Here is a 21,520-nt window from a genome sequence, read left to right as displayed (position 1 = left end):
GAGATGGCCGGTGTTGCGTAACCCAGAGCTGGGTGGGTGTGGGTTGCAGAAGGAAACGGTCCTTCTTCCTCCCTCTAGGAAGGAAGGCTCAGCTAGGAGTCTCAGATGGGCGGGGCACTGCCTGGAGAAGGGCGGCCGGGGGTGGGGAGGTGGGGTAGACAGACCAGCGTGTGAAAGCTCGGGGAGCAGGCAGACTGAAACACTCAGACCAGTCACCATTCAACCCCCCTGGGTAGAGCACAGCCTGAATAATCCAGAAAACCCAAAGGGTGGTACTGGGTGGGTGTGGAGTGGAGGACAGATTCTGGGAAAGGAGAGGAATGGAGGGGTGGGCTGACCTGGATGAAGGACAGCGTGGGTTGGGGATCTGCTCTCTGGCCACTGTCCCTAAGAGCACCCAGAGTATGGGTTCCTCTAATCCTCCCCCCCGCCTCTCCCACCCGCCTCTCCCTCCCCCCCCCCCGCCTCTCCCTCCCCCCCCCGCCTCTCCCTCCCCCCCCCCCCCCCGCCCCACCACTATAATTTCAGCTGGCCAGTCCCCCGTCCCTACCTCCCAGGTGTTCAGCTAGTTCTGCGGGCACGCTCCGCCCCCTGCAATCCCTCCAGACTCCCATGGCCCCAACACAATGCTAGGATTTCTGACAGTTCATTCAAGGTGTGCTTCCGCCTCCCCCCACCTCACCCCTTGCTTCCCCCAACCCCTTCTATCATCTTACCCACGTCTGGCCCCCAGTACCCGCCTTCCCCTGTCATATCTCAGGGAGACCTTCTCTTGCTCCTGCCTCAGCTTTGCTCTTCCTCTCCTCGCCCCTGGTTTACTCTCTTCCATCAGCGGTCAGTTCTCCCAAGACCCCACTCTCCGTCGTCTCCGCCTTTTCTCTCTTTTCGCCCGCATTCCTCTCATGACCCCCACACCATCCCTTCTGCGTCCACTTAAGTCCGCCATCTTCTCACTCCCCATCGGAGTCCCTCCGTCTCCTTCATCCGCCACACATGTACCCGAACTGGATTTCAGGTTTCCCCTTCACCCCTACTGCCGCTTCTACCCCTCCTGCTTCCACCCCTTCCCACCCTCCAGGGCCTCCAGCCAGCTGTCCAGCTCCCAAAATCCGGGCGAGATTCCCGGGAACAAAGCAAGAAAAATCAGAGTAATTTGGGAAGTAAACAGAAACCGGGAAGGGAGGAGGTAGAGAAGAGTGGGGAGGACCCAGGTGGAGGGGGGGGGGCCTCTCCAGTCCCACCCAGTTTAGGGAATGCCCCTGCCTTCTCCACCGCACCCCCCCTTCACCTGGCTCTTAAAGGGCCCGGCCCCTGCCGGCGGCTACTTAAGGCAGAGGGGCGGCGACGGGCAGCAGCTGCGCTACGACTGCTCTGGGAGGAGTGGACGGGGCAAAAATCTTGACCATGACCCCCCACAGGCTGTTGCCGCCACTGCTGCTAACTCTGCTGCTCGCTGCCCGCCCAGGAGGCGCCTTGGCAAGGTGCCCAGGCTGCGGGCAGGGGGTGCAGGCGGGTTGTCCAGGGGGCTGCGTGGAGGAGGAGGATGGGGGGCCGCCGGCGGAGGGCTGTGCGGAAGCTGGGGGCTGTCTCAGGAGGGAGGGGCAGCAGTGCGGGGTCTACACTCCAAACTGCGCCCCAGGACTGCAGTGCCAGCCGCCGGAGAAAGACGAGGCGCCTTTGCGGGCGCTGCTGCTGGGCCGGGGCCGCTGCGGCCGGGCGCGCGCGCCCTCGGGTGAGTCCGCGCCCCGCCCCTGCCCCGCCCACGTGAGGCCCGCAACTCTGCCGGCAGGGTCCGGGAGGGATGCGCACGGGCAGCCCTGCTATGAGGGTCCTGAGATTGACGCTTCCTCCTCCCCAACCCTGGTGGGAGGTACATTTTAGGGGCTGAAGGGGCCAGTGCGGGGAGCTCCTAGGAGTCTGGGGTACGGCTGGGGGCCCTAGGGATGAAGCAGGGAGATGTCTGAGCCCGCAACCCTTTTTTGCCCCGTCAAAAAAGGGTTTCCCTTGAGGGGAAAGGGAGGAATGGAAGGGTTTAGGGACGTGCTGTATGCCACAGAGGCCCAGCTCCTTCAGCCCTAGACCCCCAAGCTGGAGAAAGGACCCAGGCATTGTTACCAGCTTCCACTTGGAGAAAGAGGGAAGAGAACTCCAGACTCCCAAATCCTACACACACTGAGAAATATCTCCTCTTAATATCAGGGTGTCCAAAGCACCCAAACATGGGGTGGAGAATAGAAGATGGCTCAGATCCAGAGCAGTTTCACACTAGACTAGGGTCCGATGGTTGGCGCTGGCCCTCCCCACTCCCCACCCGGAGCGGGGGGATAGAGGTGGGAAAAGAAGGAGTCTGCCAAATCAGGGTTATGATTTAAAGCTTCTCAGAACCCTCCAGCCACCCCACCCCACCCCACCCTAATCCAGAGAGGAGAATAGAAGGCTGAGTCATTGGGTGGGTGGGACAGAAGTGAGTCAGAACCTGAAAGATGGGGGGCAGCAGGGAGATGAGAAGAGGAGGAAATACAAACGGCCCCCACCCCAGGGGCATCTGAGCTCCCAGTTTTTTCCACAGGGAAGGATGGGAAATCAACTTGGAGTTTCTTTCAGTCCTAAATGCCTGAGTCCAGGCTGCTAGGGGTCTTCCTGGAAAGAGGTGGTCTGGTTGGGTCAGAGGAGGCAGCTGGCAGCATGGTCGCGGTAGGATGCTGAATAGCGGGAATGAGGGGCAAGGTCTGAGGAGTGTGGAGGAAGAGGGATCAGACTCAGGATTGCAGAGGAAATGGTTCTTGGCTTTTGAGTAGCAGGCAGATGGGAGCAACTTCAGGGCTCATAATATCTCATTTTACAGCTGGGGCAAATTCCAAACAGTGCCCGCTCCCCTCCCTGTCTTTTCTTTGCCCTGACACCCTGACTTTCCCTTCCCATCCTGAGCCTTCCCCAAACCCCCCAGTACAACGTGTGAAACTTTCTCCAGAGCCAGGAGCTGCCTGCAGGTTGGAAGCCGCTCATTCCTGCACCTTTGCAGCCTGCCCGCCTTCCACCTCCTGGTTAAGGGCTGAATCACACATGCTCCTGGGACCACTGGGGTTGAGCTGGGCTGAGTCTCAGGGGACCAGAAGGGAGAGGCCCCCACTGCAGTGCCCCCAAAGTAACCATGTCTCAGCCCTGGGAGGGGTGGGCTGAGTCACAGCAGGGTCACAGCGGGGACACACATTCCACTTGGGTCCCTGCTGACCCCCTCTCACCGCCATTGCTCTTCTGCCCCATCTCCCTGGCTTGGTGCACCCCCTGCTGGCCTCTGGTGGAACAGCCCGGTCTTTTCACCCAAAGCCGCAGGCTCCTCAATCAATGAACGTATTGATTTTTGCTTTCCAAAGTGCTTCTCCTTTATAAGCCTTAAAGCCTTAGTCTGCAGGGGACTTCCCTGGTGGTCCAATGGGTAAGACTCCATGCTCCCAACGCGGGGGGCCTGGCTTCGATCCCTGGTCTGGGAACTAGATCCCGCATTCATGCCACAACTGAGAGTTCGCACGCTGCAACTGAGAGTCCGCATGCCACAACTAAGAAGCCCACATGATGCAACTAAAGATCCCGCATGAAGAAACTAAGACCTGGTGCAGCCAAAATAAATAAATAAATAATTTAAAAAAATACTAGTCTGGGGATATTATCATGAAAGGTAATATTACCATCTGTCAGAGAAAGAAACTGAGGCCAGGAGAAGGTAACAGTGGAGCCAAACTGTAAACCCCCTCACTACTCTGAAAGCCCCGCTCGTTTCCGCTAGGCTCTGGCCTTTGACATCTGGTTGATTTCCGGCCTCTTCTTCCCCATTCCCCATTGTGGCTGTAGGGGAGAATCCTAAGGAGAGTAAGCCCCAAGCAGGGACAACTCGCCAGCAGGACATGAACCGCAGAGACCAACAGAGGAATCCGGGGACCTCTACCACTCCCGCCCGGCCCAATCCTGGGGGCGTCCAAGACACTGAGATGGTGCGTTTGGGGCTGCAGGGAACGGGAGGGGTGGAGAGTCCTGGAGATTCCCATCTGAGACTGCTCCCTTGGGCTTGGCCGAGTCTTCCATCCCAATCCTGGGAGCCTGGCTGGTGGGGCCAGCAGGCTCTGCAGCAGAGCTATCCCTTCCTCCAGGGCCCCTGCCGCAGACATCTGGACTCAGTGCTGCAGCAACTCCAGACCGAGATCTACCGCGGGGCTCACACCCTCTACGTGCCTAATTGTGACCATCGGGGCTTCTACCGGAAGCGGCAGGTGAGGCCATTCCTCTCCTCCCTTGGTCTATCAGTACAAGGGTCCTACTAGCAATTGGGTAGGGGGGCTTACAAAGTTGCATAAATAAGACACTTGCCCTGCCCTTAGGGCTCTCCCAACTTTAGGGCCCACACAAACAGAGAGAATAACCAACCACAGCTATGGGAGAGGAGTTAGACTATCTAAGCAATGCCTAACTCAGAGGTTAGACTATCTAAGCAATGCCTAACTCAGAGGTTCACAAGCGTGAGGAGCAATCAGAATCACCCAGGTGTGAACACAGGTGGCTGAGCCCCGCCCACAGAGCCTGAAAGTTTGCATTTCCAATGCGGCCTCTAGTGATGTTGATGCTGTTGGTTTGGAAACCACACTTTGAGAACCACTGTTCTGGCCTAGAAGAACAGGCACAGTTTGGTGGGTGGAGAAGAGAAGCCATGCAAGGGAACCCAGTGGGCTTCGCTGTCCCGAGAACACTCAGATGTTTCCACAGACTCAGACTCAGGAGTTGACAGCCTGTCCCCCAACCCACGGGGCCCCTCCCATCTCTCCTGGGCCACACCTCTGATTCTTGTGCCTCTCTCCCCAGTGCCGCTCCTCCCAGGGGCAGCGCCGAGGTCCCTGCTGGTGTGTGGATCGCATGGGCCAGCCCCTGCCCGGGTCCCCAGACGGCGATGGAAGCTCCCCCTGCCCCACCGGGAGCAGTGGCTAAGGCTGGGTGGGAGGCTGCATGGCCACTGGCAGGAGCGTGGGGCTATCATCTTGGGTTATTTGTTGAGTGCTGAGTAACTCAGAGGCCCAGAGCCCCACACTCCACCTGCAGGCCCTGCCCCATTGTCAACCTCACACATGGAAAGATTGTTGGTGTTGGCTTGGGGTGTTAATAAAGCTGTGTTGGGGGTCTCTGGCCTACGTCTCTGTGTTCACCTCTCACATTGTGGAGTCCCTGGCCCTTCTCTCTACCCCTGTCCAGCCTCTTATAGCAGCTCTCTTCTCCTGTGGACTACCATCTGTCCTTCCTGCCACACTGGGAATGACAGAGACAGCCACTGGTAGATGTTTCATGGCCTCAAACCTCACCCAACTGCCCACCAGGGAGTGGAAGGCAGCAGGTGGGGGCAGGGATACACTGAGGCCGTGGCCTTGGTCTGAGGTTGTGACCTTGTTTCTAACACTGATCTTTGGACACAAAGGGAGAGGAAAGATTAATAGTTAATCCCCACCAGGAACCCAACAAAGAGGAACTCTCAAGGCACTTACCCTTCTGTTACTTCTTCAGGAAATTATTATTTATTGCACTCTTGCCATGGGCTACGCCCTGGACCATTTTATGGACTGCCTCGTTTTATGCTTACCTCATTTTATGCTTACGATAACCTTATGAGGTAGGGACTTTTACCCCTGTTTTTCAGAGGAGGAAACTGTAGCTTAAACTATTAGGGTCATCTGCCTGCAATTCCACAGCCAGTAAATGACTGAGGGAGGATTTAAATCTGGTTCTTCCATATGTGACAATGCCTGGCATTCCTCAGGTGCTGATTAAGTGATTGTTTTGCCTCCTTTCTGCCTACCTGCTAACCCAAGCAGGTGTAGGGAAGAGGTGGTGTTCAGGGCCCCCAGCCCCTAGCCTTCCCTGGAGGGGCCACGGTACCGCAGTCGTCACAGGTACCAACCTCACAGAATACTAATCACATGCACAGAAATCTTTGTTGACAAGGTTCTTTCACGTACCTTATCATGGTCTATGGGAGCTGAGTGCCTCATACCTGAAGATGTTTCTGACTCCTTCCCAACCTTCAGCCTACTGAGAAAGAGATTGGGAAGCAGCCTACCAGGTGATAAGCCTCAGAGGGGCAAAGTCCCCCTCCCCATGACATGTATGGGTGCAGAGCTCCCATTCCTGTGGGAGGGAGCTGGGCATCTGGGTGGTGGTTGGGCTATTTGTTCAGGGGTTGTGTCCATCCCTGTGACAGCCGGTAGAGCAGAGCCTCTAGCTGAGATGGTACTGCCTTCCGGAAGGGGATCATGGATCGGATAACCTGTAACCCCTCCTCCTGAAAGGACTTTAGTCTTTGGAGCTGTCAGAGGAGCTGAGTGAGATAAGAGCTCTGCCAGGCAAGCCTGAAGGAAGGAAGGGAACACTTACCAGCTGCCACTGCCCAGTCAAGACACACATCATGGAGCCAAGGGCGGCCCAACTGCGGAGGAGAGAAGGGCTAGGAGGAGAGAAGGAAGACCGGCCTTCCAGAGAAGGGGAGCCCCACTTTGGGAATGCAGAATGCCCAGGTGGGGTTGCAGGTGGGGTGCACTGTCGAGAGGGGGTTCCTGCTGTCTACGTTCAATCCTTCCTGCTGTCCTGGGAGGCCAGTGAAGGCAGATCCCAGCCTCTGCTCCCTAACTAACCAGCTGGGGAAGGGAGGAGAAAAGAGCTATTCAGTACCTTGCCTTATCTTTCTGACTCTTTTACCCCCGATGGTGATTAGAGTAGCTTCCCGTTCCCTGGGTACCCTGTTTCCAGGAATGTCATCAGGCTCCCCGCTTGCCAGTGACCTCCTCACCCCCTGCAAAAATAACTTCCCCTTCTGATTGCTCCCCCCGCCACCATGATACTAGGTATTGACTAGTTGGGAGTGGGGAGGCTGCTGAGCACACAGAAAGCACTTCCTGGTCAGAGGATGCCTCTGGGTCTGCACTAGGCAGCAGAACCCTCACTCCTCCCCTTTGACCCCTTATCCTAGGAAACAATGAGACACATAGCGGCCCAGATTTGCTACAATGGACCCGACATATGCAGGTGAGGGAGGTCACAGGTCAAAACGGACAGGTCCTGGAGTAGAGGGAGGGAGGGGGGGAGGACTGGCTTAATGATAAAGACAGTTTGTTCTCGGGTTCAAACCCCTCAGGTCAGAGCTACGAGTTAAGATGGAGGGGTTTGAAACACAGGTCATCGGGACAGGTGCCAAAGGTCAGCCAGTGAACAGTCTTCTGTTAGTGGGGCTAGAGGTCAGGAGAGGGAAGGCTGGGGTCAGGGAGAAGAGAGTAAGATCAGAGATGACAAGGTGGTTGAGGTTCAGACCCAGAGTCTGAAAGTATCTTTCCTGGATCCTCACTGCTGCCCTGGGAAACCAGAAGGAGTTAAACTGGGGGTGGAAACGTCTGGGCAGGAGCCATGCTTGTTCATCTTTCCATCCCTAGCACTTAGCAATGTGCCTGGCATGGAGGGAGGCTCAGTCAATGCTTGGTGAGTGGGAGGATGGCTGACTGGATGGAGGGACCGCGGGCCCTGCCCTGCTTTGTCCTGTAGGCTGTGAAGACGCAGTTGCTGGAGCAAGCACAAGGTCAGCTGACGGAGCTGCTGGATCAGGCCATGTGCGAGGCTATTCAAACCTACCCGCCACAAGACAGACCAGTGCCCTCCATCCCTCCAGATTCCTTGTGCAAGTAAGAGTCTGAGCAGCCAGGGGGCTGGGGAGGGGCTGCACAGCCCCCTCCGTCGTAAGGATTATGAGCCACAGATGCTATCCCATGTGCCCTTTGCCAGCACTGATGTAACTCCAACTTCAGTCTTCCCTCTTCTCCCCTTATCGCCTCTGCCTTCCTGACCTCCACTGCTGGGCTTTGGTCTGCCCTGGCCCTCCCTGACCTTCCACCCGGTCCTGCCCGCTGGCCCTAACACTGACCTTCCCCTACTACTGCCCTCGGCTCCCAAATATTGACGTCTTGCAAGGCCCTACCCTCTGCCTACTGCCTTCTTCCTTTGGGTCCTGGCCCAGAACAACTGTCTCAATTCAGGACCCGGGAGCCATCCCTGGGGAAACGGAAAGTTTTCATCAACCGCAAGTCCCTGCTTGAGTAAGTCGGGGGTGAGGATGGGATGAGAAGAAAAGAAAGAGCTCTGTCTGGGGAACCAGGGTGCCTCATTTGTCATCCTCAGGCTCTAGGTGGTTTGGGGGAGGACTTGGAGATGTTTTCTAAGGTTCTGTTTCTCTATTTGCCTTGGGTGTGATTGTGGAAGAAAGGCCACCAGGATGAGAATTGTCTGGGCTGGAAAGAGCTTTGGACAGAAGTCCTAGCCATATGGCAGCCCATAGCTGCAATTTCCCAATCGCTAGGTCCCATCCCCACTTGCGTACAGTGCCTGAGCTAGTCTGCATGACCTTGAGGACTCTCCCACTGACATTCGGGCCCTGTCCTTCCAGCGAGCTGATGGAGCTGAAGCATTTCCGCACCATCTACCACATGTTTGTCGCCGGCCTGTGTGTCTTCATCATCAGCACCCTGGCCATCGACTTCATTGATGAGGGCAGGTAGGCACCCCTCCCACTCGGGATAGGCCCACAGATAAGATCAGACCACCTGGGTTCCCAGTGTTCCACTTGCCACCGGCCTGAGAGAGCACAGGCCCGTTGGATTATTAGACACACATCAGCATTGCTTTCCAACCACCTTCCCACCCAAAAAGTCCTCTTAGCACAGCCTTGGATAGCCTTTGGTCTGTTTTTCCAGAGTTAGCCCTCTGGGAACACTACTCCCCGACTCACATTCTTCTCAATTGGACCCTTGTCCTGAGGCAGACATGCACGTATGTGCACACACAAGCATGGTTCCCACCCCACCGCTCTCACACAGTCCTTTCCAAGGCAGTGGTGTTCGGTTCAAGTAACCTCCAGTGAGCCCCTCCTAAGTACCAGCGCTGGGGGGCAGAGAGATGAGGGGCCGACCCCAGCCCTCTCTGTGAGGCATTCCCAATCTTGTGGGGAAGACAAGATCTTGTGCACACAAGTGCCTTGGTGGGTTGCTTCCCCCAAAAAGCACCTCCCCACTCTGGGGATGAGCCTCAGGGAGCTGTAGACCCCTGGGGGTCTGGACTTGCATGACCCCACCTCACCCTACATATGGCTTAGGAAGCAGTAAAGGGAAGAGGACCAAGCATCTGCAGGTTCAGCAAAAGCACTTCCTTTTGGCAAACTTGTTGTTCATCCTTATAATTAAGGATCAAATCTCAGGAGGCTCCTTCTCCATCACCCCCCTCCATCCCAGACCGCTCCCCAGGGGTAACATTTTTAATGGTTTTGAGAGCTTCCCTCCAGAGCATTTCGATGCATCCACTTCCAGATGTATATAAGAACCAAGGGAATGTATTTTATGGAGGTTTACATTAATAAGATACTTACTGTACCTATTGTTTCCTTTTCACTCCCTAATGACCCATATTAGAGATCTTTCCATGTTGGTCCATTGATTTTAATGGCTGCAGAGTCTGGAAGTGCCAGCTGTTGTTCATTTAGTTCTTTACTAATGGACGTTTGGGTCGCTTCTAATTTTCTAATTTTTCAACATTACAAACCATACACTCTTTTTTGGCTGCACAGCGAGGCTTGCAGATCTTAGTTCCCCGACCCTAGGGATTGAACCCGGGCCGCGGCAGTGAAAGCACCAAGTCCTAACCAATGGACCACCAGGGAATTCCCCAAACAGTATACTCTTTTTTTTAATTAATTAATTTATTTAGCTAATAATAAATTAGCTAAATTTATTTAGCTAACAATAAATTATTAATAAATTTATAATAAATTATAATAATTATTATAATTAATTAATTTAAAAAATTTTAATTAATTAGGCTGCATTTGATCTTAGTTGTGGCACACGGGCTCTCTAGTTGCCCTGCAGCACGTGGGATCTTAGTTCCCTGACCAGGGATCAAACCCACATCCCCTGCATTGGTAGGTGGATTCGTAACCACTGGACCACCAGGGAAGTCCCAAACCGTATATTCTTTTTTTTTTTTTTTTTTTGCGGTACGCGGGCCTCTCACTGTTGTGGCCTCTCCCGTTGCGGAGCACAGGCTCCGGACGCGCAGGCTCAGCGGCCATGGCTCACGGGCCCAGCCGCTCCGCGGCATGTGGGATCTTCCCAGACTGGGGCACGAACCCGTGTCCCCTGCATCGGCAGGCGGACTCTCAACCACTGCGCCACCAGGGAAGCCCCTTTTTTTTTTTTTTTAAATAAATTTATTTATTTTATTTACTTATTTTTGGCTGCATTGGGTCTTCGTTGCTGTGCACGGGCTTTCTCTCGTTGAGGCAAGGGGAGACTACTCTTCGTTGAGATACGTGTGCTTCTCATTGCGGTGGCTTCTCTTGTTGTGGCTTGCAGGCTCTAGAGCGCAGGCTCAGTCGTTGTGGCGCACGGGCGCACGCGGCATGTGGGATCCTCCCAGACCAGGGATCGAACCCATGTCCTCTGCACTAGCAGGCAGATTCTTAAGCACTGTGCCACCAGGGAAGTCCCCAAGCCGTATACTCTTAACCTAAGCAAACAAAACACTCAACAACCTGCTTTCTATTAATTCAAGTCTACAGCTCCAGACACTCCAAAAGCACAAAACTAACAAAAATCAAAGTTAAACTCTAGGCACCTCATACCCTAACACCGGTGGCATGGGATGTACTGAACCCTTCTGCAATGCCACAGAGGGCTCTATAGGTTATTTGGAAGCAAAGCCATCCCATGATTGAGTCTCCTCGGGCAATGCCCTGTTGCTAGAAGTCCTGGGCGACAGAGGTGCCATCTTGAACAATTTCAGAAATGGGGAGCTCACAACCTTGGCAAGATGCCTCAGTTTATCTTCCAAGAGCTCTGACTGCAGAGGAAGCGGACAGGATGGGCCTCACACCTGTCTACTTTGTCTCTCCTTCCCCACTCCCAGGCTGATGCTGGAGTTTGACCTACTGATCTTCAGCTTCGGACAGCTGCCCTTGGCGCTGGTAACGTGGGTCCCCATGTTCCTGTCCACTCTGCTGCTGCCCTACCAGGCTCTGCGGCTGTGGGCGAGGCCCCAGTCCAGAGCGGCCTGGACGCTGGGGGTGGGCCTGGGCTGCATGCTGCTGGCCGGCCACACAGCAGTGCTCAGCATCCTTCCAATCCATGTAGCAGTGGAGTATCAGCTCCCGCCAGCCTCCAGCTGTGTCCTAGTCTTTGAGCAGGTAGGTGATGGGCGGGACCAGTGGTGGGCGGGGCCCCTGGGAAGGAGGGCATTGGATACTGTATTGGTGGGGGCGGAGCTAGTTACCAGGGGCGGAGTCCTTTGCGAGGGATCTGAGCCAACCAGGAAATGTAAACGAACGAACGGACACTGCTATGCAAATATAATCGATTGGGTTGGCCAGCTGGAGTCTCTGCCCTTTCCGGTACCCCTTTACCCTCGATTCATCCCAGCAGCCGTCTGTGTTAGGCTATAAGACAGTCCAACAAAAAGATAAAGTATGGGCTTTGACCGTACAAAGTTTACAATCTGCCTGCCCCTCTCCCGTAAAAGAGACACAGAGAGGTTAAGTGATCTGCTCAAAGTCCCACAGCACCTTAACCTCTTTCCCATTCCATCTCAGGTCAGGCTCCTGATGAAAAGCTACTCCTTCCTGAGAGAGACTGTGCCTGGGACACTTCGGGCCAGAGGAGGTGAGGCCTTCAGCAGGCGCTGCTGTGAACTCAGTCCTCTTGGCTGGCTGCATGAAGCCAGCAGCTGCAGGATCCTCATAAAAGCTCCAACCTCCTAAGGCCATCTTGCCCACGGTTCCCAGCTCCGGCCCCCAGGTGGGCTCTGTGGGCCTTAGTCATTCTCTTAGGTCCCACCTCTGATACCCCTCCCCTGCTGCCCAGGACTCCCGGCTCATTCTTATTAAGACCCAGGGTGTAAGCGCCTTCCATTAGGTAGTCAGAACAGAAGGAGAGAGAAGTGGGTGGTGCAACTTGTGGGTGCCACAGGGAGCTCTGGCCACAGCAGGTCCTGTGCCAGAAAATGGGGGTGCCTGGAATGGAAGCAAAAGGAGGGCGTTAAAGAGCAGGTTCAGCTCCTGCCCAGTTTCACCTCCCCCACTCCACCTCCAGATCCAATATCCAGCTCCTCACCCCCCCCACCTCTGTCCTGTCCAGCTCTGTTCACCAGTCCCACTGCCCTTCCCCAGCATCCCACCCAGCTGTGTCCTCTCTCCCTTCCCTCTTCACTGATGGACCCCTCTTACTCCTCCCCAGGTGAGGGGATCCGGGCCCCCAGTTTCTCCAGCTACCTCTATTTCCTCTTCTGCCCCACACTCATCTACAGGGAGACTTACCCCAGGTAAGACCCTGCACCCCCTCCCCCAAATGCCCAGGCCCGTCAGGGATCTAGCCCTTCTACTCTCCTCTCCCTGAGGTCTTTCGCCTCATCCCAGACACTGGCCACTTTCTCAGGCAGCACCCCATAATAAAAATGAGAAGTAAGGAGCAGGTATATTACTCCTTCTCCTTGCCCCAGCTCATGGTGACACAAGGGTGACTAACTGTCCTGGTTCGCCCAGGACTGCCCCAGTTTTAGCACTGAAATTCTTACATCCTGGGAAACCTCTCAGTCTGGGGCAAACTCCAGATGGTTGGTCACCTTAGTAGACACTCAAGCTAAAAATCCACTTGTCGTCTCTGTTATAGAAGGTCCAAAGTGTTCTAGACCCCCACCTCTCCAGGTAATCCTCCCAGGCCTGAGCAATTGAGGGGGCTGCGGAGAGAGGGCCCAGGCAGGAACAAGATAAAAGGATGAGAAACATATTATCCCCATTGCTGCTGCAGGACACCCAACGTCAGGTGGAATTATGTGGCCAAGAACTTTGCCCAGGTCAGAAGACGGGGTCAAAGGGTGGACTACCTATGACTCATGGTGGCTGAGGGGACATTTCTGGGAGTGAAGTAAGGGAGGCCTGGGGAAGAGGTCAGAGGGTGGCGCTAAGGAAAGAGGATGCAGTTGCTGGGCCACAGTCTGATTTCAGAAGGAGGGGCAGCGACCAGTGATTCCTTTCAAAGTTATGCGTCCTCCACCCCCTCCCCAGGCCCTGGGCTGCGTGCTCTACGCCTGTTTCATCCTGGGCCGCCTCTGTGTTCCTGTCTTTGCCAACATGAGCAGGGAGCCCTTCAGCACCCGTGCCCTGGTGCTCTCCATCATGCACGCCACCTTGCCAGGTATGCCCACCAGAGGCAGGGCTGCAGAAGGCTGCACCCTGGGGAAGACTTAGCAGGGAGCCCCTCCCTCCGCTCGCTCACTCTTAGTTTCAACACCTCTTCCCTCTGACTCTCCCTTATCTGCCCCCTCCTGTGGTTGCTCATCGTCAGGGTCTCACTTCAGATTGCCACCTACTCCCTACCTTTCAACCACTCTATGAACTCCCAACAGGCAGAGGTTTGGACATTCATCTCTGTATCCCCAACATCTGGCATGGGCTTCATGAGCAAATGGAATGAATGAATGAGTGCATGAATTAGTGAATGATTAACAAATGATTGGTGGGAGTTGGGGCCCTGGTTGCTAGGCGAGGGCTTCCTGGGGGAACCTCTGGAGCTTCGTGGGGGATCGGGGGGCCAGGCTGACTTGCAGCCCCTTGTCTCTACTTACCAGGCATTTTCATGCTGCTGCTCATCTTCTTTGCATTCCTTCACTGCTGGCTCAACGCCTTCGCAGAGATGCTACGATTTGGAGACAGAATGTTCTATCGGGTGGGGCCTGGACCTGGGCTACTTGGGAGCTGGATGCAGGGAGGGCTAGGGAAGGATGTGGGGAGGATGGTGGCTATTTTGGCTGTCACCTAGTTACCGAACCAGGTTCATTTGACCAATTCGCAGTAAGCCAAACACTGAGACGCCAAGATTTACAGCGGACAGAGGGTTTATTCACAAGGCAGCCAAGTGAGGAGAAGGGAGAACAACCTCAGATTCGCCTCCCCAAAGGCCAGGGGCTTGAGATATTTATGGGATAAAGAAGCAAGATGATCTTAGGTGTGGGGAAAAGTGATTGGAGGTAGGGAAAAGGTGAGGTAATCGGTGTTCTGCACAGGTGTATCTGAGTTACATGCTTCTTCATGGGATGCATGTTAAAAAATGGAGGCAGGGCTTCCCTGGTGGCGCAGTGGTTGGGGGTCCGCCTGCCGATGTAGGGGACACGGGTTCGTGCCCCGGTCCGGGAAGATCTCACATGCCATGGAGCGGCTGGGTCTGTGAGCCATGGCCGCTGAGCCTGCGCATCCGGAGCCTGTGCTCTGCAACGGGAGAGGCCACAGCAGTGAGAGGCCCGTGTACCGCAAAAGAAAAAAAAAAAAGAAGAAAAAAAAATGGAGGCAATTAGCATGATCTGAGGGTGGAGTTTTTGGCCCTCTGATGTCAAAAGGCCATTCATCCGACACCTGTGCAAGCCCAGTTTTAGGGTCAGTGGTCCCAACCAGTCTTAGCCCGCTTGAACTAGACAAGAGCCAACTCCAAGTTCCTGGAAAACTTATGCCCCCTGTTACTATAGTGACCCATACATCAGAGGTGTTATCTATATGGGGCAGTTAAGGGGTTAAAAAAAAAAAAATTTAAGGCTTAGTCAGTGAAGGCAGGTTACAAGCAGAAGGGTTTTTTAACAAGCTGTTCCCTTACCTGCTGTTCTGTAAGACGAGCTCAAGAATTCCATTAGTCACCAGTTTCTCTTAACCCTGTGGGGCACAATTTCAACATCAGCTGTGCTGTCAATCTTCCACAGTGAGAAATGTGCTCCTCTGGGTATGGTTGTATTGTCACCCCTCTACCCCCTGACCAGCCAGGGCTAACTGCTCTTATGGGGATGCTAATTTGGAATCTTCTTCTCCTGAAAGGGAGAGTAGGAGGCAGGGCAAGGACCCCAGATGCTGAAGAGGGAGTTGGGAGGTTGCTTGCTGTCTCTCTCCTGCTGGGAGCCAGCCCTTGTGGAGAACACTGGGACAGGGTGCAGGAAGCAGGGGAGAGAACCTGGGGCCTGGGCAGAGACAGGGCCCTGATGCTCACCTCCTCTCCCCCCCTGAACACCCCCCCAGGACTGGTGGAACTCGACCTCCTTCTCCAACTACTACCGCACTTGGAACGTGGTGGTCCATGACTGGCTGTACAGCTATGTATATCAGGATGGGCTGTGGGTATGGGCTCTGCACACCCCGTCAGCTCCCAAAGTTAATGGAACCTCTCTGGGATATCCTCTCCTTCCCTTTCTCTGCACCATTCATCTTTTCCAGACCTAAGGGCCCCTTTGACTTTCACCTGCCCCCATTCTACCCAACCCAATGGGCAGAAATTCCTTCTTATGATCTAACTTCCTTCCTTCCTTGTCCTCAACTACACCTCCTCCACGGGGCATTTCTCCCCTCCTTAGCCTTCTAAGGAACATGCATATAGCAATTTTCAGTTACCAAGAATTTTCACATACTATATAATCTGCCCTGTAACCCTGAGAAGTGTTATTATAGCCCCTTTTGAAAGTTGCATCTAAGGCCCGATGGACTAATAAAATGCTCTTAAATAGGACATGTCAGTCCTTCTGATCGCAAATCCCATATTCTTTCCACTGTACTACACGACCTCTGGCTTCCTTAAGGAGGGGGCTCTTTGTGGAGGGGGCTTAGGGAGACTCACTCCACCCTCCTACCCCCGGCTCCTGCCAGCTCCTTGGTGGCCGGGCCCGAGGGGCAGCCATGCTGGGCGTGTTCCTGGTCTCTGCAGTGGTCCACGAGTACATCTTCTGCTTCGTCCTGGGATTCTTCTACCCTGTCATGCTGTTGCTCTTCCTTTTCATTGGAGGTGAGCTTGGCCTCTTTATGCCCCTGGAGAGGGAGACAGCCAGAGGGAAGGGACCTGGAGTCCCGCTCCTGGAGATTCCAGACTGATGGGAGAGGCCACGTACCCAAGACAGAAGGGGGAAATGTGTGTGCCTTCTGGGGGAAGGCATCAGAGTTGTGTGTGAGAGTTGGTGGAGGGGGGGCAGGACGGTCGGACTTGGGAGCAGGGAGGGAGGCAGCAAAGGGATATCCTGGGGGATGTGGGAAAAGACCTCTGGCTGCAGAGGAGCATCTGAGCAGGGCACACATACAGGGAGACAAAGGGGAGAAAACTGGTGGGAGGTTGGGAGGTTTAGTAAGAGATCCAGGATACTGAAGTGTAGACTGAGGAATCCTCGTTTTACATGAGCCACTTGAGACCTCCGTGAGCTTTTGGAGCTGGGTTCAAGATCTTCCTCAATGGTGCCTTCCTGTTCCAACTCTTCCCCGTGCCCTGAGATAGGAAGGCAGCCAGGAAGATTAGATACAGGTATCTGGAGCTGAGGTGACAACATTTCCTCCTGCATCAGGGCCACTGAACTTCATGATGCATGACCGGCACACGGGCCCAGCGTGGAACGTGCTCATGTGGACCATGCTGTTTCTGGGCCAGGGCATCCAGGTCAGCCTGTACTGCCAGGAGTGGTATGCACGGCGCCACTGCCCCCTGCCCCAGGTAAGGGACCATGACCCTCGCTCAGCTCCCCACCCAGGAGGACCTGCCTCCACTTCCCAAGAGCCAGCCCCCTCTTGTTGCCCAGTTCCACAGCCACGGTCAGGGGCCAGGGCCCGGTTTGGGGGTGAAGGATGGGCTCCCATGTTTTAGATGCACAGGGTGGGCACTGGGAGGGACCTTATTCACAACTCACCTTTCTCTGGCACAGACAACCTTCTGGGGGCTGGTGACACCTCGATCTTGGTCCTGCCATACATAGAAGTCAGGGCACACTCACTGCCCAGATGACACCGCCAACTTCTCTGCCTGCAAAGCCTGGGACCCGGGCTCCTCTCTGAATTCCCAGACCTAGCTCTGAGTCAAGGGGGCCTGCCATGCCTGACCCCACCAGAGAACTCCAAGGACTGAGATCTGTGGACCTGTGGACAGGTGAGCACAGACTCAGAATGGTGGTAGCTCTTGAGCCCCCAGCCCCGTGGGTTGGGCAAAAGGCCCCCTCTCACTCCATGGCTGTTCAGACTGGGGGAGACACGAAGGGCCTTACAGATTTGGTGAAGGTGGGGTGACTTAAAGCAACTCGGGCCGTCAAGGTCTGAGAGGTGTTTGTTTCTTTCTTTGTGCTCTTTACAATACAATAATAAACTCTTTGTATCGCTTTTTATTCATTCGTTTATTCATTCATTCATCATTTGTTGAAGACCCACTTAAAAAAAATTCTTAATTGAAGTATAGTTGATTTACAGTGTTGTGTTAATTTCTGCTGTACAGCAAAGTGATTTCATTATACATATATATGCATTCTTATTTATATTCTTTTCCATTATGTTTTATCCCAGGACAGTGAATATAGTTCCCTGTGCTATACAGTAGCACCTTGTTTTTTATCCATTCTATATGTAATAGTTTGCATCTACTAACCCCAAACTCCCAGTCCATCCCTCCCCCACCCCCACTCCCCCTTGGCAACCACAAGTCTGTTCTCTATGTGAAGACCCACTTTTTTTTTTTTTTGCGGTACGCGGGCCTCTCTCTGCTGTGGCCTCTCCCGTTGCGGAGCACAGGCTCCGGACGCGCAGGCTCAGCGGCCATGGCTCACGGGCCCAGCTGCTCCACGGCATGTGGGATCGTCCCGGACCAGGGCACGAACCCGCGTCCCCTGCATCAGCAGGCGGACTCTCAACCACTGCGCCACCAGGGAAGCCCAAGACCCACTTTTGACAGGCATGACTGAAGACAGGCAAAGTCTGCAGAGGCAAGACTTTGTGATGGGAGGGGCTGAGGCTCTTAGGTGACATTCTCCCTTACCTATTCTATGCCACCCCATCTCCCCAAAACTCAGCCTCATCCCCTCTTCCACCTCTACTCCTTCAGATCACATTTCCCCAACCCTTGAATCCTCTGCTCCTGGCAACCTCCGGCACATCCCGAGAGGGCACATGGCTGGGCCTCCTTTCCTTCAGAGGACCCAGGAGAGGAACCTCCTGTACAGACCTTAGCCAAATCTTTTAACTTCGTGAGCCTCAGCTTCCACAGCTATAAAATGGACATTTAGGCAGTTCCCTGGTGGTCTAGCCGTTAGGGTTCAGCGCTTTCACTGCTGTGCTCCAGGTTCAGTCCCTAGTAGGGGAACTGAGATGCCACAAGCCACGCGCGTTGCGGCCAAAAAAAAAGAAAAGGACACTTAGGTGCTTTGTGACCACCTAGAGGGGTGGGATAGGGAGGGTGGGAGGGAGATGCAAGAGGGAGGAGACATGGGAATATATGTATATGTATAACTGATTCACTTTGTTATAAAGCAGAAACTAACACACCATTGTAAAGCAATTATACTCCAATAAAGATGTTAAAAAAAAAAAGGACATTTAAGTTAGAAGTGTCTTGACTATATGGGGACATACTCTTCCCTCATGCCCCTTTCCAGTCTACTCCTCAGCCAAAGGCAGCTACTTTCTGATTTCTACCCTCATACATTAGTTCTGCTTCTTTTACAACTTCACGTGAATAGAGCTCTACAGTAGGTACTCCTGTAGGGAGGTAGTCTTGCTTTGCTGAATATAGTTCTTAAGATTATTCCATGTTTTGAATGTATCAATTGTTTGTACTTTCTTCCTGCTCAGCAGTATTCTATTTATGAATATATCACAATTGGTTTATCCATTTACCTGTTGATGGACATTTGAATTGGGGTTGCTATGAATAAGGCTGCTCTGAAGATTCATATAGAAATCATTTTGTGGGTAAATTTTTTCATTTCTTTTGGGTAAATGCCAAGAAGCAGAATAGCTGGATCATAGAGGTGATACACGCTTGACTTTATAAAAAGGTGCAAAACTTTTTCCCAGTGTGGTTATACCGTTTTACATTGCCACCAGCAGTGTATGAGAACTCTAGCTGGGCACCAGACTTCTCACCAATGTTTGATTTTGCTAGTCCATTTTTATTTTGGCCATTCTAGTGGAGTGTAATTATATAATTTACATTTCTCTGATAATCAATGGCATTGAACATTCTTCCATGTGTTTATTGACCGCTCGTGTATCTTCCTTTATGAACAATCTATTTAAGTCTTTTGCCCATTTAATTCTTTAATTTTTAAAATTTTATTTTATTTATTTATTTTTGGCTGCATTGGGTCTTCATTGATGTGCGCGGGCTTTCTCTCGTTGTGGCGAGTGGGGGTACTCTTCGTTGCGGTGCACGGGCTTCTCATTGCAGTGGCTTCTCTTGTTGCGGAGCACGGGCTCTAGGCAGGCAGGCTTCAGTAGTTGTGGCTCTCGGGCTCTAGAGCACAGGCTCAGTAATTGTGGCACACGGGCTTAGCTGCTCCAAGGCATGTGGGATCTTCCCGGACCAGGGCTCGAACCCGTGTCCCTGCATTGGCAGGCGGATTCTTAACCACTGCACCACCAGGGAAGCCCAATTGCCATAGACATTTATTTTTATTTTATTTTTATTTTTTGGCTGTGTTAGGTCTTCGTTGCTGCGGGTGGGCTTTCTCTAGTTGCAGCGAGTGGAGGCTTCTCTTTGCTGTGGTGCACAGGCTTCTCACTGCGGTGGCTTCTCTTGTTGTGGAGCACAGGCTCTAGGCACATGGGCTTCAGTAATTGTGGCACGTGGGCTCAGTAGCTGTGGCTCGCGGGCTCTAGAGCTCAGGCTAAGTAGTTGTGGCACACAGGCTTAGTTGCTCCGCAGCATGTGGGATCTTCCCGGACCAGGGCTCAAACCCGTGTCCCCTGCATTGGCAGGTGGATTCTTAACCACTGCGCCACCAGGGAAGCCCTGCCATAAACATTTAACAGTATAATATTTTGCCAGGTTTGTTGCTCACTGCTTTTTCTTTCTCCTTTTCATCTTCCTCTATCTTGACTTCTCTGTTCTCTAACCAAAATTTTCTTCAGTAGTTTCCTCAGGTGAGATATGGGATTGATATACTCTCTGAATCCTTTATATCTCCATATATCTTTCTTTTGTGCTAACAAGTGAATGCTTCCTCAGCTGGGTATGAGATTCCGGGATAGCCATCCTTTTCTCTCAGTATTCCTACTGTTAACTTCCAGTGTTGCAGATGAAAAGTCCTGTGTCAATCTGATTCTTTTCGCTTTGTAAATAACTTGCTTTTTCTGTCTAGACACTTGAAAATATCTTTCTTTAATCTTGGAATTCAGGAGTTCCATGCTTAGATGTATGTCTTCTCTTTTTGTATCTTCCTATGCTCTTTCAGTCTGCAAGCTCAGAACTTTCTTCAGGTCGGCAAAATATTCTACTTTTAAAGTATTGTCTCTCCTCCATTTATGCCTTTTCTTTCTTTTGGAACTAAAATATTTGAATGTTAGGATTACTGGTCTCTTCTCCAAATCTCATATTTTCCTCATTATTTCCATCTCTTCGTATTATTTGCTCTGTGCTTTGAAATATTTTTCCACTTCTTCTTCCAAGCCACTAATTTGAGTCCCGCCAGTGACCAGACTTCTTTCTTTCAGTAAATAGGCTGATTTTTTTTGTTGTTAAAAAATAATGGTTTTTTGGTTCCAGAAAGTATTTTGGGGGTACACTACTAGAATCTCTTTAGCTGCTCCTGATATGTTCTTAAGTTGTCACGTACCTCTTCAGTGGTTCCTGTGCTGTCCCCAAGGCAGGAACACCAGCTATAATGACCTCATCCCTGTAGGGCCAAGGCCCTCTGAGTCATGTTCTTCCAGTATCCCTACAGTCCTGACCTCTGCTCAGGGGCTCTCCAGAGCTGGTCTCCAGGCTCCTGTGTGTGAAAATGAGGAAGCTCCTCACCTGTCTCCACACCAGACCTTCCCCATACTAATGCCAAGTCCAAGCCTTCATTTGTATACCCTGATGCCACTGGTCCCAGCAGCAATATGGCTAAAAAGAAGCACATGTTTGGAGATGGAAGTAAAAAAATCCCCTTAGAACAGTGCTTCTCAAATTTGAGGATGCATTAGAATCATCTCCAGGGCTTGTGAATATGGACGGTTGAACCCCACCCCAGGAGTTTCTGATTCATGAGGTCTGGGGTACGGCCTGAGAATTTGCTTTACTAACCAGTTCCCAGAGAATGCTGTTACTGCTGATCCAAGAACCACGCTTTGGGGCTTCCCTGGTGGCGCAGTGGTTGAGAGTCCATCTGCCGATGCAGGGGACACGGGTTCGTGCCCTGGTCTGGGAAAATCCCACATGCCGCGGAGCGGCTGGGCCCGTGAACAATGGCCGCTGGGCCTGCGCGCCCGGAGCCTGTGCTCCGCAACGGGAGAGGCCACAACAGTGAGAGGCCCGCGTGCAGCAAAAAATAAAAAAAAAAAAAAGAACCACGCTTTGAGAACCACTGCGCTAGAATACATCAAACCAAGCCCTCCTCCTTCATCTTCTTCAAAATTTTACCTTTTTTCTCCGGTAAGGAAATTAATCCAATAGCAGGGAGATATCATCTCCTTCTTTTATATTGG

General features: G+C 52.9%; 2 protein-coding genes across 2 annotated transcripts; both read left to right on the top strand.

Moving 5' to 3' along the window:
- Window positions 1–1,241: 1,241 nt before the first annotated feature.
- Window positions 1,242–5,170, top strand: IGFBP6 (insulin like growth factor binding protein 6). Its single transcript, XM_060166129.1, has 4 exons — window positions 1,242–1,732; window positions 3,850–3,989; window positions 4,146–4,265; window positions 4,852–5,170. The coding sequence occupies exons 1-4, from the start codon at window positions 1,405–1,407 to the stop codon at window positions 4,972–4,974; spliced, it is 711 nt and encodes a 236-aa protein (XP_060022112.1). The 5' UTR covers window positions 1,242–1,404; the 3' UTR covers window positions 4,975–5,170.
- A 1,082-nt stretch (window positions 5,171–6,252) lies between these two features.
- Window positions 6,253–17,180, top strand: SOAT2 (sterol O-acyltransferase 2). Its single transcript, XM_060164882.1, has 15 exons — window positions 6,253–6,548; window positions 7,001–7,056; window positions 7,567–7,703; window positions 8,055–8,114; window positions 8,462–8,569; window positions 10,975–11,251; window positions 11,654–11,723; window positions 12,297–12,381; window positions 12,867–12,912; window positions 13,124–13,253; window positions 13,687–13,784; window positions 15,116–15,214; window positions 15,737–15,872; window positions 16,420–16,565; window positions 16,774–17,180. Exons 1-15 carry the CDS (start codon window positions 6,440–6,442, stop codon window positions 16,822–16,824), a joined length of 1,608 nt encoding a protein of 535 aa, XP_060020865.1. The 5' UTR covers window positions 6,253–6,439; the 3' UTR covers window positions 16,825–17,180.
- The last annotated feature ends 4,340 nt before the right edge of the window (window positions 17,181–21,520 follow it).

The sequence above is a fragment of the Lagenorhynchus albirostris genome, chromosome 11 (genome assembly GCF_949774975.1).
Source record: "Lagenorhynchus albirostris chromosome 11, mLagAlb1.1, whole genome shotgun sequence".
NCBI classification, from domain to species: Eukaryota; Metazoa; Chordata; class Mammalia; order Artiodactyla; family Delphinidae; genus Lagenorhynchus; species Lagenorhynchus albirostris.
This window is presented reverse-complemented; position numbering and strand designations above follow the sequence as displayed.